This window comes from Curcuma longa, chromosome 1 (genome assembly GCF_044706935.1).
Source record: "Curcuma longa cultivar G26 ecotype Majalengka, Jawa Barat chromosome 1, ITB_CL_G26_1.1, whole genome shotgun sequence".
NCBI lineage: Eukaryota > Viridiplantae > Streptophyta > Magnoliopsida > Zingiberales > Zingiberaceae > Curcuma > Curcuma longa.
In genome coordinates this window covers 17,194,880-17,211,384 of record NC_133861.1, presented here as the reverse complement: position 1 = coordinate 17,211,384, position 16,505 = coordinate 17,194,880, and the positions used below count along the sequence as shown (strand labels likewise).

The 16,505-nt window shown below is 36.9% G+C and overlaps 2 protein-coding genes across 3 annotated transcripts; both read left to right on the top strand.

Annotated features, from left to right (window-relative positions):
* Positions 1-709: 709 nt before the first annotated feature.
* On the top strand, positions 710-10,677 carry LOC141831817 (putative glutamate carboxypeptidase VP8). The gene is made up of 10 exons (XM_074719219.1): positions 710-1,747; positions 2,811-3,053; positions 3,433-3,585; positions 4,575-4,643; positions 5,053-5,143; positions 8,067-8,150; positions 8,255-8,343; positions 9,064-9,177; positions 9,417-9,551; positions 10,332-10,677. Exons 1-10 carry the CDS (start codon positions 815-817, stop codon positions 10,512-10,514), a joined length of 2,094 nt encoding a protein of 697 aa, XP_074575320.1. The 5' UTR covers positions 710-814; the 3' UTR covers positions 10,515-10,677.
* Positions 10,678-11,194: 517 nt separating this feature from the next.
* LOC141830974 (uncharacterized) lies at positions 11,195-15,265 on the top strand. Of its 2 annotated transcripts, none has more exons than XM_074719344.1 (9): positions 11,195-11,306; positions 11,402-11,602; positions 11,678-11,816; positions 13,829-13,899; positions 14,078-14,138; positions 14,231-14,301; positions 14,394-14,509; positions 14,739-14,835; positions 15,001-15,265. In XM_074719344.1, the coding sequence occupies exons 1-9, from the start codon at positions 11,195-11,197 to the stop codon at positions 15,105-15,107; spliced, it is 975 nt and encodes a 324-aa protein (XP_074575445.1). In that variant the 3' UTR covers positions 15,108-15,265. The 2 variants fall into 2 exon arrangements, with proteins under 2 accessions (XP_074575445.1, XP_074574788.1); XM_074718687.1 differs by having other exon boundaries at positions 14,075-14,138.
* Positions 15,266-16,505: the final 1,240 nt, after the last annotated feature.

Sequence of the window (16,505 nt, the reverse complement as noted above, 5' to 3'; positions counted from 1 at the left end):
TCTTTACTATGGCTAAACATCCATATCTTCATTTCAGAATTAATTACTCAATATTTTTGTGAGAATGTGGAAACATCGGAATATCTTAAACTGTGGCAAAGCAATCTTTCTTTTATTCCCATGATGCCATTGTGATAACAGCAGCAACAAAATTTCAGATTCCAACAAGACAATCAACAAACTAAGGGCCACTTGTTTTAAAAGGAAGCAACCATTTGATCTTCTTTAATGATTTTTTACATACATTTTTTTAAAATTATAATTTATATAATAATTTCAACTTAAATTGTTAGGCAATGATCCAATCGATAAATATTTTTATTAGATTTTAACTAAATCGAACAATTGATTTAAAATGTTTATAATAAAATATCCTTTTAATAATTTGAAAAAGGTGCTCCTTTTATGTGTTACATTTTTCTTGGGCACACACTTATGACAAAAAAGAATGTAAAAGGTGTCCCCTATAGAATTGATCCTTCCAATCAGGTTGTCCCCTTCCGTCCTTTCCCATTCTCTTATTCCATTCCCCTGCCAACACCATACAAAGGCCACCCACCGGTAATACTAATGCCACCATCACCTCCCACTCCACCTGGATGCGCTCCCCTTCACTCACTCTCTTGCGTTTTATCGTCACCATTCTTATCACCGTCACTGTATTAAAGTTACCGCAAGCGACGACCTACGTCTGCCTCCACCGGACCCCCACCGCCGCCGCCACTTCCACCGTCACCTTCTCCTCTCCTTCGGTTCTTCCCTTCTTCCTCTCTTTTCAACTCGCTTCCTTCTCGAAGCTTCTCTTCCGCCTTCGATGCCGCCCAAACCCCAGCACTTCCACCGCGCCGCTCTGTTCATCCTCCTCTTATTCTTCCTCTTCCTCCTCTTCTTCTACTTCTTCCACCCCTCTTCCTCCTCCGATCGCCCCGACGGAATCTCCCCCACCGTTGCTCAGCGTCTCTTCCTCGCCCTCTCCTCCGGCGCCAATGCGACCATCGCGTTCCACCTCCGCGCCCTCACCCTCCACCCTCATCTCGCTGGTACACCCGCCGCCTCCGTCCTCGTCTCCTACGTTCTTTCTCACTTCCGATCCGCCGGCCTCCGCGCCTTTGCCGTCGACTATTATCCCCTCCTCTCCTACCCCGCCTCGGCCTCCCTCTCACTCCTCCGCTCGGACGGATCCCTCCTGAAGTCCCTCTCCCTCACCGAGCCAGCCGACCCATTCGCAGCCGCCGTCCCGCCGTACCACGCCTACTCGCCCTCCGGCGCTGCCGTCGCCCCCGCCGTCTACGTCAACTTTGGACGCGAGGAGGACTACGTCGTGCTCCATCGGATGGGCATCGAAGTCAAGGGGTGCATCGCGATCGCGAGGCGTGGCGGGGAGTACCGGGGTGCGGTGGTGGCGAGGGCTGCGGCGAAGGGGGCGAAAGCGTTACTGATTTTTAAGGTGGCCGACCTCGGTGGGGTTGAGAGGGGGACCGTGTTGCTCGATGGGGTCGGCGATCCGCTGACCCCCGGATGGGCTGCCACCTCGGACGAGGGAGGCGAGAGGCTCGGCACCGAGGAGACGGACGTGAAGCGGAGGTTTCCAAAGATTCCGTCAATGCCGGTGGCGGAAGTGGTGGCATTGGAGATTCTTCGTACTCTCGGTGGACCCACGATGCCGCTTGAATGGAAAGATGAATTGCGTTTGGCGGCGGAGAGCGGCGTCGGGCCAGGTCCCACGTTGGTCAACTTCACCTATCAGGTAATCTCACCCGTCCTTTTGGACGGCCGTCAATGATGGGGTCTCTTACCCGATCCATCGGTTTCGCATGTAGTATGTTTGTTTTTCCCGAATTACCGAATTGTTGCCGTCCTTTTTTACTCGGCAATTTTAGCCTTCGGCTGATGCAAAGTGGTCCAACGCCTTGGAGAGATTAGTGGCTTGTATGTCTAAAAGGCACCGTTTGTAGCAATTCTGTCTTGTGTTATCTAACAATACTAGTAGCTGTTGACGACGAATGCTCGTCATTTTCATATGTAGGCTGATTGTTATGGAGTTACTAACGTATCAATTCATTTTTGGTCGCATCTCATTCAATCCCAGTATGTGGTCCCAAATCCCAATTGAGGATGTCCAAGTGAAGCAATGATAAGGTCGACACCCGTGTTTTCTTCTTTTTAATTATGAGGCGCTACATTTTGGGTAGGACAACATTTCTTTTGTCCATAGAATATATCTACTGTTGCTTGCATGCGGAATTCTATGCATGATACAACTAGTCAAAAACGTAATTTTCATGATGAGCCGGCCACTGATTATTTGCTTGAGTTGGTAGGCCATTAGTCATTGAAAGGGTGTCTACACACACTTGTGATATAACATCACGTGATATAAAAATATGATAATAGTAGCGCAAGTCATTATAATATCCTTGTCAGCTTAAATGCATGAGATGCACATGTGTATGAATTTGCTAACATTCTTTGCTGTCAATGTTTAGTAATATAACTTGATATAGGTCCTAGTTCTTTGCACCACTCATCTATGTGATCTTCTTTACAAATTGCAGCAAAGAAGCCATATTGACTTTCATGTTTTAAAACCTATTGGATTATTATATCTTATATGATCTATTGTACTCATGATCTCTCTTCAGAAAATAATCTTTTTGTCTATTTGGTGGGTGTGGATCTCCTGTCTTTTTTGTTGGAATAAAACTCATTGTTAGCTCCTCCAATCCTTTACTGGTCCCTTTGACTTTTTTTGTTTCTACTATTTAAATTGGAAAATTCTTTGATATTTCTATCTATTGGTCTTCATTAAGGAAGATAGAAAGCTGGCAAAGATTCAAAATATTTTTGGTGTCATATGGGGAAGAGAGGAACCTGATCGTTATGTCATCCTTGGCAACCACAGAGATGCATGGACATTTGGTGCTGTGGATCCTAATAGTGGAACAGCTACCCTCCTTGATGTGGCACGCCGTTATGGAAGTTTGTTGCAATCTGGCTGGAGACCTCGAAGGACAATAATCTTATGTAGCTGGGATGCTGAGGAGTTTGGGATGGTATGCTATTTACTCATTGTATTCTACAATGTTTATGAATATTGGGGCTTCCACCTATATTTACTCATACAAAAAGTCAGATTCAATTGTAGCGAGAGTAAAGAAAGCAAAAGTGATTCTCATAGTAGCAGTGAGCGAAATGGGATTGTAAAGCACCATCGATTTTGCCTTGAAAGTGTTACTTTGACCAAATTGTGACAAATTCAAATGGAAATATTGATTACTGGCATTGTAGCATGCCTGACAATATCTGTCCATTCATGCAATCCTTGAGATATTCTTGTTTGGTTAAGGTCCTAGTCTGAACGTCTCATAAGGATTGAGTTATATCAAGTGGTATATTCGCTTTTCTTCTAAACAGAAGCTATTATCTTCACAGATCGGATCTACTGAATGGGTTGAGCAGAACCTTGGATTGTTGACATCAAAAGCTGTGGTGTACTTGAATGTTGATTGTGCTGTTCAAGGTGATGGTTTTTTTGCTGGTGCAAGTCCCCAATTGGATGATCTTCTAGTCCAAGTGATGAAGCAGGTGATCATAAACAGCACTTCAAATAATCATAAACAACACTTCAAGTTATTTGGAAGTTCTATTTGCTCCTCCTTTTTCTCTACTCATAGAAAATTTGACAGGTAGGTTAGTTTAAGATTTTGAGCTTGTGATCTTATTTTCATCAATCTTGTAGTTTCTTCATTTCATTGATGCTACCTAACAACCAATGAAACACTAAGAATTTGATTATCATAATCAGATGATTGTCAATTCAATTTGGAACATACAATATGAACCTTATGTTTGAATTGACTGGATCAGGTATCTGTCTGATTCAATTGGAGAAGGACCATTTAATACAAACCAAATTACCAGCGATTCAGGAGCATTGTAAAGAAACCTGAACCAGTTAATGTTAAACAATATAAACCTTTAAAAAAGCTTGCACAATATTTGAGGGTTAGAATATTACTTCTTGTACTATAACTCTTTAAGCATATTCAATCTCTCCTGTAGTTTTCCTATTCCTTTATCAAACAAGCACTACTCTCGTTTGCAAGGTGTTTAATTAATTGAGATTTCAAAACATGAGTTCAAAAGATCGCTACTCTGTTCCCTGCATTGATTTGTGATATTGATCTAACAATATATCCTTAACTTTATGTGCATTTTTAGTATTTACAAAAATGTACTTCATTAATCATATTGTGGTGTTAAATCAAATATTGTTATTTGGATTATATATTTTGTGATGTATTTTTTGCAGCATGGTAGAAATACTCAACTTATATATTTTTTACATGAACCTTAGGATTAACGATTTGCTCCTTCATGAAAACGATAACCTCTATTAAAATCTCAACAACCTTGGCTAAGAACAGAGAATGATTTTGTTAACAATTAAACATTAGAGCCAAATTAGTTGGTGATATTAAATCAGTTCTATAAATTTGGATCTACTATGCTGTTGTCTATGAGATGTGTCTTTGTTTGCTTTCTAATATGATATTGCCACCTTGATGTTTCAGATTCAGGATCCAGATATCAAAGGCACTACGGTCTATGATACTTGGGTAGCAAAAAATGGGGGTGTTAATGTAAGTCTAAATATGCAAAATTTTCTTTATTTGATAAATATTTTTGATTCAGAGAAATTTTATCATTTTTTCCCTAGAATAACGAGTACATGTTCAGAAAAGGAAAATTCCGAGGTAGCTAAATTGTTGGGGTTTCTTTTTTCTATCTGTAATACAATTTGCCAACTTTGCTATAGAAATTATCTTTTAGTCTATTAATTTGTTTTTCATTTTTTATAATAAAACATTGTTTTATCCATAGATTGAAATGATTTGAGCATTTATGTTTTCATATGCTATGTCCTACAACTCAAGATTGACGAGTCACATTTATTCTCAATAATTTGATAGTCTGTTGCTTGTATTCAGTAGTCTCATTTTATTTTCCATATGCAATCTTTACATCATAGATCATGATTGTTTTATGCAGAAAATTGAAAGGTTGGGTAGAGCTGATTCAGATTTTTCTGCATTTTTGCACATAGCTGGGGTTCCTTCAATAGATATGTTTTATGGAGATGGTATGCTTCTTTTTTCAATTATAATATTAAATAATTGTGTATGAAGGTTCTATATGTGTTTCAACTTTTGGTATCCTAGGGCTGTTATGTTTCTACATTCACGGTGTCAGATGAAAATTATATGAAATTAGAAAAAAAATCTTGCACAAGATTAGGACAGCTCTGACACCAGTTGTCACACTTTGATTAAACAAGTGAACTGACCTATTAAATGATTTGGTCTAATCACTTGCCCCAAATGCCTAAGCCTGTTTAATAGTAGTTCACCCATAACCCACACTAGTGTGTCACATACTCTTCTCGTTGGCGAAAATTGGTGCCAACAACTAATATACTCATTTCATTATAGAAATTAAACTCAACATGTAAATTTCATATGCTAGTTATTTTGAGTAATGATCCCTTGTTCAAAGTTGAACCTCACTAACTTACTGGGTCATGCATCTTTCTACAATAATTAGTGAGTTTGACTAATTTGAGGTTTCTTTTTAATTGGATTTGTAAATGCTTGGTCATCCTGGTATAATCTCCAATAACTATCATTAGACTCATTAGTTATGTTTGCTTTTAATTGCAAACCAGCTGATGTAGGAGATTGAAAATGATGAATCAACTTTATAGTTCTCTTGTCTCCTTATGTGTAGTTTCCATTTTTGTCCAACTCTATTTTTTCAGCTGTACTGTTTCAAAAAGTGGATGCAAATAGTTCATTCAATTTTAAGGGCTTATCTAATGTTACACATACTTTTTGGTAGATTTTCCAAAGGTGCACCTAAGTTCCAGGTTTTTCCAAACTCCAAACCCTACTTTGTTTTTTCCCAAATTATGCACCTCCTCTTTTTTATGTACTCAAACTATTTCTATTTTTTTTTTGTGGGCAACCACAACTTAATAACTCCTTCGAACTTGTTTTGGGAATCTATGGAGCAACGATATGGTCTCATTTTATGTCTTTGACAAGTACAAGGCTATCAAGATGAGTCAAGTGGCCAATAAAAAAAATCATACTAGAAACTTCCTGAGAGTCTTAATTAGAATTTTCTACCTTTTTGAGTTTTGGCCAACAACTTGACAACCTTTGTTTTAAACGTGTTTTTACTCAAAAATAATTTTATGATTTGGTTCACATATGCTGGTTCCGTATGGTGTTTTGAACTATGAAAGAGTGCTGCATTTAATTGAATCGTATAAAATCTTCCTGTTTGTGCGAGAAGTTAAGTCATAGGTGAGAAAATACATTTACATGATATGGCCACATTTGGTCTACTAAACTGAGATATGGTGAGGTCAAGGGAGATTTAAGATTTTTCGTTTAAATAAAAGAATCCCTCCAGATTGTTTACATAGAGTTCCATGGCTGTGAAAGATCCCTCTAGCAACCCAAATTCTTCACACACCTTATTGCTATGATTGTTTTATCTCTTCAATTAGTGGGCTCGAGGACTGGGGCACTGTGCTATTCTTGCAAGTCAATTCAATATACCACATCATCTATTTGTTCACTGGGTTGTGCTCCTATGTGTAGCAAGAGCGATAGAATTTGTAAATAAGAACAACTTTTGATTTTGGAAAATGCTAGATACATAGTCTTGCACCTGAATTCTAAAATATGCCAGAGCATTAAGGATGGGTGCAGTTCAGATTATCGACTTAGTTAAGAAAATTGAAACCAAACTGAAATATTTCAGTTTGAAAAATCCAGTCCAAAATTGAGCTGGTCATTTTGGTTCAGTTTGAACACAAACCAAAAATTTCAGTTTGATTGAATTTGAAACCATTAATTTAAAAATAATCATAAATTTAACAAAAAAATCAATCAAAAACTAGCTTCTAAACAACAATCTTATTGAGATTAATAATAAAACTTATTATAATTTAAAGTTTATAATGACTAGGGAGCATAAAAAATAAATAATAAGAATAACCCATGATTATTAACATACTAATCTTAGTTGGTTATATATATATATATATATATATATATATATATATATTTGTAAAAACTATTTATATATAAATATATATATATATATATATATTTATATAAATCGGCCGCCAGCGCGTCTGCTGTGTTTCGGCCGGGCCGGAATCCGGTGCCGATGTGTGCGCCGTCGAGTTGCGCTTCCAACGAGCCCGGGATGGTGGCCGGCGGTGACCGGACGGCGAAGAACGGCGGCGATGATAGAGGTCGGGCGGTCGCGGATAGTATTTTTTCGTCGCGCGGGATATCAGACCTGTATATATATATATATATATATATATATATTTATAAACATATTGTAAAAACTTATATATATATATATATATATATATATATATATATATATATATATATATACATATTGTAAAAACTTTAACGGTTCAATTTGGTTATAATAATTTGTACAAGTTGAAACCAATACTGACTTTGACTTTATATGCTAATCGAAACCAAACCTATAAACCAATAAATTAATTTTCTTTTTTACAGTTTGAACTGGTTCAGTTCAGGTATATTGGGTTCTGGTAATAGATGCTCACTCCTAAAGAGCTCTATGCAGTAAGTTTGATATTGGATGTTTTTATTATAGGCATGTCATTGTTGAATGGTTGTCAGATTATAAATATGTTTGTAATTATGTGATAATATTATCTTTTGTTTTGATGGATGATTTTCCTTGACACTTGATCTTGGAGTTGTTTTCCCTCTCTGTAAAAGTTAGTGCTTTAAGGTCATTTCTGATTCTCTTGCTTGGTACAATCTTTCGATTATACCATCGTCCTTTGCAAGTTTCAGTGCATTCTTATCTATTTTAAAGTAGTGGAGCTCTTGTTTGATATTTTGAATCTTTCTATTGACTTTGATCGTTGGTTCTGGAGAGATGGCATAGATGCCTAGTTCTAATTTTGTGAATAGATGATTAATTCTGATTTCTTCTTTCAGTATTCACTGGCTACCATACTGCCTTAGACAACTACAAATGGATGTCAGAACATGGCGATCCATCATTCCATCATCATGTGGCCAGTAAGTGTTACACCTTTCCAGATGTTTATTATGCAAAATATATCAGTTCGGGCCTGTACTTTTTGTTTATTTCATTCAGCTGTTGTTTTATGTATATTCCTCAGTTGCTGAAATATGGGGACTATTAGGTCTTCGTCTGGCAGATGATCCAGTCCTACCCTTTGATTATCTTTCTTATGCTACCCAGCTACATGTAAGTGCTTATTGGCCTAAGTTTCGTGAGGGATCAATTTTTTTTCCCTTCTCAAAGCAGTTCATTTTTGTCCTGCATGCCCAAACTGGTAATCTGAGATGATATTTTGAGTTGAAATTATCCAGGGGTTCATTTCTCAAAAATGTTATATTGCAAGGGTAAAGCTATCATTAACATATGAATTTATGCATTAATTTGTGTTTGGCCTGGTAAAATGGCTTGTTTATATTTTCTTTTTGAGCAATTGTTGGAAGAATAGGCATGCAAGTTACAAAGCAATAACTATATTTATCTGACCACTAAAAAAATTAGGAGTTATCTTTGTTCCTTCCATCTTTCTGGGTTCTACAATTACAGTGCTGACGTTTCTACTACTATTTATGAATTTCTTGCAAGTTGATGTATATTTATTTCACTAAACTCATGCACCTTTAGTTTAAAAATCAACCTATACTTCTTAGGCCATATTTCTACCTCAATGGTATGTCGAGAATGGTTATAGTTCTTTCTTTTCTGCTGCTCATCAAGTAGAAATCCTTTAGCTTTTTTTGGGCCTATTTTTAAAGCCTAAGGCCATGCAAAATTTATCCAAGTACCTCAATTGAATTAATTAGTAGGTAGTATTGAATTATATGGATTATATCGTAGCTAAGAGGATGCTAAATGCTGCAATTAAAGTGACAAGAGTTTTGGACTTGTGTTTTCCTCTTGCACTTGCAGGAGCATGCAACTGCATTGAATATTTTGCTGGATGAGGAGTTATCCTTACAACCTTTAAATACATCTATTGATGAGCTCACTGCAGCCATCAGAGAAGTTCTAGAAGAAGGACAGGTCAGGCTCCAAAGTTACAAAGAAAAAATTATTATTATTACTTTTTTATTATTGTAATCAATTTTGTAGACTCCAAAGGTTATCTTGACAATCTTTATACATTTCTAGCAACAGATGTAATATAACAGTCTCTATACTGGGACATGTGGAGTTGGTTTTATCAATTATTTTGTAAACATGATAGCTGCTTTGAAATGCATTTATTTTAGTGGCATTAAAAATCGTTCATGCATCAACAGAAATTGCAAGAGCTGGAAGACAATGAGTATTCTGGTTCTTTAAGGCGGCGTGCTTTTAATGATCGCCTAATGCTTGCTGAAAGAGGCTTTCTTGAAGCAGAGGGCCTTCAAGGAAGGCCATGGTTTAAACATCTGGTAAGTTTTATTATGAATCTTAAATGTTCGATTTCTTGATTTCTGGAAGTTACAAACACAGGTAGTTCTTACTAAACAAAGCACGCTGGTGATCATTGTCCTAATCAAATGTTTTTTAAATTAATGATAAATAATGATTTGCACAAAGACACATCTTAGTTACAATTTGCATGTTGTGAAAATAGGAAAAAAAACCACCTTACAGGAAAAACAACAAATTGTAATAGTCTTGTATCCTGCTGCTATTGTGTCCACAGTAAGGCAAATTAATTGCAGATGTAGTAAAAACTTTAACCAATAAAAATCAACACTGTTTTTGTTTTACCATATTTAGTATCGTATGGTGTCATGCTTGCTTTCCTAGATATGGGTGTGGTTCCCATATATCCATATGGTCCAAGAGTCCTATTAATAAATTTAAAACTTATTACATGTGGTTGCCATATTCTAACAAATGCAAAATTTTAGATCGAGGATGGAAATGGAACATGCTAGGGTCATTCTAGTCCAACATTTTTTAGAGTTGGGCATAAAAAAAAAAACTTCTCACTCTAGTATCTCTCTCAAGTTTTCTTTCAGTATGCAGCGATCTCACCATATGATTTCTACTGTAGAGCTAGGCGAAACTTTTTAGTGGCCTTAAGTTGTTGACTGTAATCCCATATTTACTGAATTAGTATAAGTTTCCATGGTTTGAAGGTTGAATTCGTTAACTTTCTAGTTCAGCAAATAAACACACATTGTTCATACTTCCCATTGAAGTGCTGATTACTTGTGCAGTTGTACTCACCGCCTGAGGATTCAGAGAGCAAGTTCTCTTTCTTTCCAGGGATAGCTGATGCCATTTCTCAAGCTGCTAATAGTACAGGGAAGGAAGCACATTTCAGCATTCAACGTGAGATTTGGAGAGTTGCTAGAGCTATTCAAAGGGTTGCTGCTGCTCTCAGAGGGGAGCTAATTTAAGACAAAATGGGGGAAATGTAATAATACTACATATGACAAAATGAATCCTGTTTCTTGTTAATAGAACTCTCTTTTTGATCTTGTTAGTTGCTTTTGACGAGTTGTATTTCACCAAATTTCCATAATCTTATTTTCATGGCAATTGTTTACTTTTACAGCATGATGACCAGCTTTCTGGTTACATTGTATGTTAGGTTATATATGCAATGAAGTTAATCTCCAATCGTCTATTATGTATATTGTGTTTTCATTTCAAATGGTAAATCAATTATACCAAACAATGATGATCTGTACATTGTTGACCATAAATTTTAAAGGGACTTTCTTTTGTAGGAATTTTTACGAAGGGTGTTTATGCATATGTTCATATAGGAATTTTAAAGGGACTTTCTTTTGTAACATATCTATTTGTAATACTCCTCTAGTTTGTGACAGAGCATTATTAAGAAAGTAAAATAATGGTTAGACTAATTGAGAAAAGCTTTACTGATTAGCAGCTGTGTAAGTACTTAATGATTGTTGGTGGACCTCCGCGTTTTCGCGAAACTGCACTGGCAATTTGAAATCGAACCTTTGGCGCCGACCCGGCGTTGCTATTTGCTCGCTCGGTCATCCTTTTTAGTTCTGAGTCGAAGTGATTGCTGTTGTCGGTTGCTGGAACCGAAAGCGTGGAAGCCCAGATGGAGAGCGCCATCTCCGCCTTCTGCCAATCCCTCGCCGCCTTCTGCCATCACGTCGACACCGCCTCCAAGTCCCTCTCCGACTCCATCCGACGCCGCCCGATTCCCCTCGGTAATGTTACGAAGGAAAGGGGTTTCGCCTCCCCCCTCACTCCCTCTATGGATTTACATGGCGAAACCCTGATCTGATCCTTCCTTCTCCTCTAGATTCGGCTGCGTCCGCCTTCTTGCAATCAGTCGAGAGACGGATCTCATCGGCCAGCGCCGACCTCGACCTCCTCGAGTCCATGGCCTTCGGCACCGTCTCCTTCGAGGAGCTCCTCGGCCACTGCAACGAGGTCTTCAAGAACAATCAGAGGCACATCGCCGACCTCGAGGAGAGGATGCAGAGCTTAGGATACGTCCCTGGTGAGCCACTGACGTGAAACCCTAGAATCATTGTTTCGATTTCTTTTTGCTTTCTTGAGTTGAGTTGTTGCGCAGAGGTGGAGTTGGAAGATGACAAGATTTTGGATGATTCGAAGTTTATGAGTCCTGTGAGTGGATTTCAGAAACCGTCCTTTGAGTTTGGCTCGGTTTCTGTTGTTCGGTCGAGCAGGAAGAGGCTAGAGGAGGATTCCTTGTATCCTTTCCCCATGGTTTCTTGCGAATCCTTTTTGTTGATGCTTTGTTTGATCTATCGATGATAATCTTTTTGTTCTACATTTCAGTTCATTTTAGAGTAACGTGCAATCAATCAATAAACGAAGTCGATGCAAATAGGTTGAATCACAAAATTGGTCAATGATTGGGGATTCCTTCTTTGAGCTTGCAAATTATTGCTCGAATATTTCACTTGGTAAATTTCGTTATTATTACCCTGCTGTATTGGTTATATAGATACGTTATATTTGTTTAATAATTTGTAGGTTATCGTGCTAAGATTTAGCAAGTATAGGAAAGCAGAGTAGTCAATAGTATGAGTGGGCTTGTTTGGATAGGAAATATTGGAAGAATTGAAGAGTAAATATGTTTTTTCCTCTTCGTGGTTAGGAAGAGAGAACCAGTGGATTTATGGCTCTCTTATTTAGACAGTAAAGACAGGATATGGGTTTCATTGAAGACAATTTATTCATCTGCAACCCACAAATGCTCTTCCCATAAATAAGAGAATTTTTTAGGAAAAAATTTGTTGACCAAATTAAAATAAAAATGCAATTTCTACCCACTTCAAATTGTTAGTGTTACAAAAATAAAATTAACTCAATCAGCCATATTAAGCAATTACTCTAATAATTCCTTGACTTGGTTAGACTTGTGCTTTCCAAAATATTTAGCACAAAAAACATACTTTTAAGAGTTAACACGTGGTCTAACCAATGATTCATTGACTTAGGCCATTTAACTGGAGCATGAAGCAGATAATAAACGCAGAGAAAACAACACTAACAAAATGATTTTCATGGACTTCCCAAATCAAGGGAGAATTACAAATAATGATGGAAGAAATTCAACATAAATAGTATGACAATTAGAGGGTGATGATGATTCCTCCTATGATGAATGATCTTCTCTCTATGGCATCATACCTTTTTCTAAATATCAAGATCCTGACTTTAACTTGTGCGGTGAACATATATTTATATGCAACATACAACAATTTAATAATAAAGTAATAAAACTTAAATCACACGTGGTAGAAGTGAAATTCTAGTGAGCTAAAAGTTTTCAGTTTAATGATCTAGTGGGCTTGTTGTGTTTACATGTCACACCAACCATTAGTAGGCATTGGCTATGCTCAATTTACCTATTTGTAGCTGTCTGTTATTGTGTTGGACTTTGTCAATTGTCATGACCCAAATTTTTGTAATGTTGAACTTTTTGTCACCCTACTTGAGTTGATATGTCTCCTCGATGGCCAACAACACTAGGACTAGTATAGAGGGCCATGTTGCTTGATGGTCTTGTTTGTCTGACCCCTAAGTTCAATAACTCTCCCAACTTCAACCTTTCTTTGGTTAGCTTCCTGACAGCGAGTCAGACACTTCAAATAATGCATAACCTTTAATACATTTGTTTCCCTATTTGAGCACCACCAATCCTTTTTGATTGATTTAAAGTTTTGCAATGTCTATTGAGTTTAGTTTAAGAGGCAAGGAATGGTGGGGTTGAAAATTTCAAATTTCAAGGCAGGTAAGCATTATTTGTGTCCAATTTTTTTAAATCCACATCTACATGGGATTAACCCAAATAGTTGGGATTAACATGGCTTAATTTTGGTTTTGAGGGAGTTGGAAAGGGTGGGGAGCTCAAGCTTTAAGCTCTCCTTGCTTTTTATTTATTTAATGTGGTGTTGACTTGGAGCGGGCAAGAAAAGTTTCATAAAATTGAGTTGGTTGTCCAAAACACTTGATATTCAAACATAAGCTTGGATTACAATTATTATTATTATTGTCTCATATTACTTGATATCTTATGTATGCATATGGGGATAAAAACTCAGAAGTCTATGAAATTGGCATTTTGACTCTCACAAATACACATTTTGACTCTCACGAATACATTTGAAACATCTATATTCTTTTTATGTACCATTAGTTATTCTTTCCTGTAATTCTTATTTAGCATTCTTTTCTGTTCCTTTACATTTATAAGATTTGAGGATTCCATTTCCTTGCAAAATCTTGGTCTTTCAGATGCTGGCCTGGCTACTTTAGCTTCAGAAGGTTAGAAAACCTCTGAATTTGTGTTAAGAAATTATATAATATGCATTAAATGTCATATTAGCATTAAGTCATTAACTGTCTTGCTTTGATATGCTTATCTCATTACATGCCTATCGTATATACCTCAAAAATTTTCTAACAGAATATCTTATGTAAATTTAAACTTTTATTTTAGCAGCTAATGATACAGGCGAGAGAGGTCTTTCAACCATGAAAAGAATTTCAGGAGAAACAATGGGGTTAATTTCACAGGATTTTCTATCTAGATGTTTATCTTCTTTTGTTATTATACTCATCTTTCTCCTGTATGCCTTCTGATGTTTTTCTATAGTTATTGTAATGACAAAATATCTGACAAGAAGACTTTGCCTGGATATTCAAAATATGCCCTGAATGCTTCAGGTGCTGGAGTTTTTTACCTAGTATTCACTTATATGGTTAAGATAACAGTAGTTCTTCAATTAGCACTTCCTGACCTCTTTCATGTGATACAGATTCATACAATGATGAAATTGCAGTTACCAGAAATATTGCCAAAGCTATAGTGTGTGCATCTAGAGACGACTATGATGACCTGCCTGCCTACATGAAAAGTCTGGTTTCGTGGGAGGTAATTGCCAACATTATATCCTAGAAATTCTACATGATTATGTTATTATACAGAAAATTCTGCCTAGAAATTCTACATTTAGTTTTTGGCTGACCATGCCTTTCAGTATCTTCCAAGACACACCAAAAAGTTAATAATTTTTTCAGAATGTTGCATCCAACTTTTGTTTCATCCCATTATGGAACTCATTGATTTCTTAATTGACTTTTAGCTCTTTTCACTTCTCTAGGAATTGCAGGAAGCTGTGGTCAAGATTAATTCTTTCCTCGCTGAACATAAGCACAATAATGTGTTTAACCAAGATGAGCTTGAAAAAATGGGGCTCGGTGAGTATTCAATTATTTGTTCCTTAATTTGAATATAAGTTCTCAGGAAACTACCTGCTTTCTTTCTCTCTTTGCATGGATGCTCTCAGAGCATATCTTAATATTGTAGATCATATCCACGAGATAAGCCGTGGTTGACTAAAGCCATCTGACTTCTTATTGCAGGGCGAAAAGCAAGATCTTACTTGTTAGTTCTTCTGAGGATGAATCAGTTTGTTGCGGAGACAATCGACAACTCTATATTCTACAGAGTTCACTCTGTTAGCTCGTAGATTTGTCCTTGTTATATTCATATAATCAACCTAGGTTTGCCATCTAGCACGCATCTCCACGAGAGAGGCTCATTGTTTTGGTAAAAATTGAAAGTAGCAAATATATTGCTCATCGTATTTTCTAAGGGATATTTCTCCCATCAATCTTTGCTGCTCAGCACCCCAGAAATCTGACAGCTTAACAGATACCGTTATTGTGCATTGTTAAATTAATGGACTTACTTTTTATAAGCCTTTCACGACGATTTTCATGCAGCACAACCCGACAAATTTGGGTTTCGAATAGTGGCCCTTCTGCACCCAAAATTATTGCTGCTGAAGACTTGAGCGATGGCGATGACCAACGCCGCTCTCGGCCTTGCCCCCGGTCGGTTGCGCCACACTGGTTGCGTGCTTAGGACGTGCCAGGAGAATCTCCTTCTTGATGACCTATTTAAACTTCTTGCTCCTGTGGCAGGTGGAAAAATTTGCACCCATAATAGACAAGTTGTCGACTGGTACGCATAACCTTCCTTACTGGTTCATGATTTCTATGTGCTCGCTGATGCTTGAGATGATTATTGTTAAGAATTTACATGATTGGCTATCATGAGTAAGTGCGCTTAACCATATGTAATGATCCTTTGATGGCATTGTCTTTATGAAAAATATTGGTAATTTAACTGGTCCAATTTGAGAAATAGCGGAGCTATTTCAATATTTATTTCCATTTCTTCGGGCAAATTTTACCGTTCGTGTAGAGCCTATTAATGATTTAGGCCCTACTGATGCTTGCACAAGATCTAGTATTTATTGAATAACTCTTGAATTTATTGAGTTGGATACACAATTATCAACCTTTGAAACAGGAGCAACTTCTATTTTGTCATTTGGCTTGCTGTAACAGATTTGGTGAAGCATGTCCAGTAAATATAGTCTGACTTGCTTTCTCATCTCACATTTGTCCATATATATGTGCTATATTTCTTACAGGAGCATTACAATAATTTCAGCGGCTAGTCAGAAATCTTGAAATATTTCTTGATTGTTTTTTTGGCTCACAAGCAATGTGATAATTAAAGACAATTTAGCTACAGAAAGCAGCCACAAGAGATATATTGATGTTTTTGTTTGTTTTTTATCTATCACATCTTTGATATGGCATCCTTCAGAATATATTTGTGTTGATCAAATATTTTCCAACAGAATTAGACAACTTCATGCTGTAGATTTGGAAAGGGTTGAACATTCATTTGGAGTTGGTATATATATCTCTTTTCTATAACCTCGAATCATAGTTATTTTTATTTTAAATTAACACTACAAGTAGCTATTCCTCTGTAATTAAACATGTTAAAGCAGTAATTCATCTGGTTTTTCTTCTCTTATGTTATATCAAGTTATTCAAAAATTATCTAT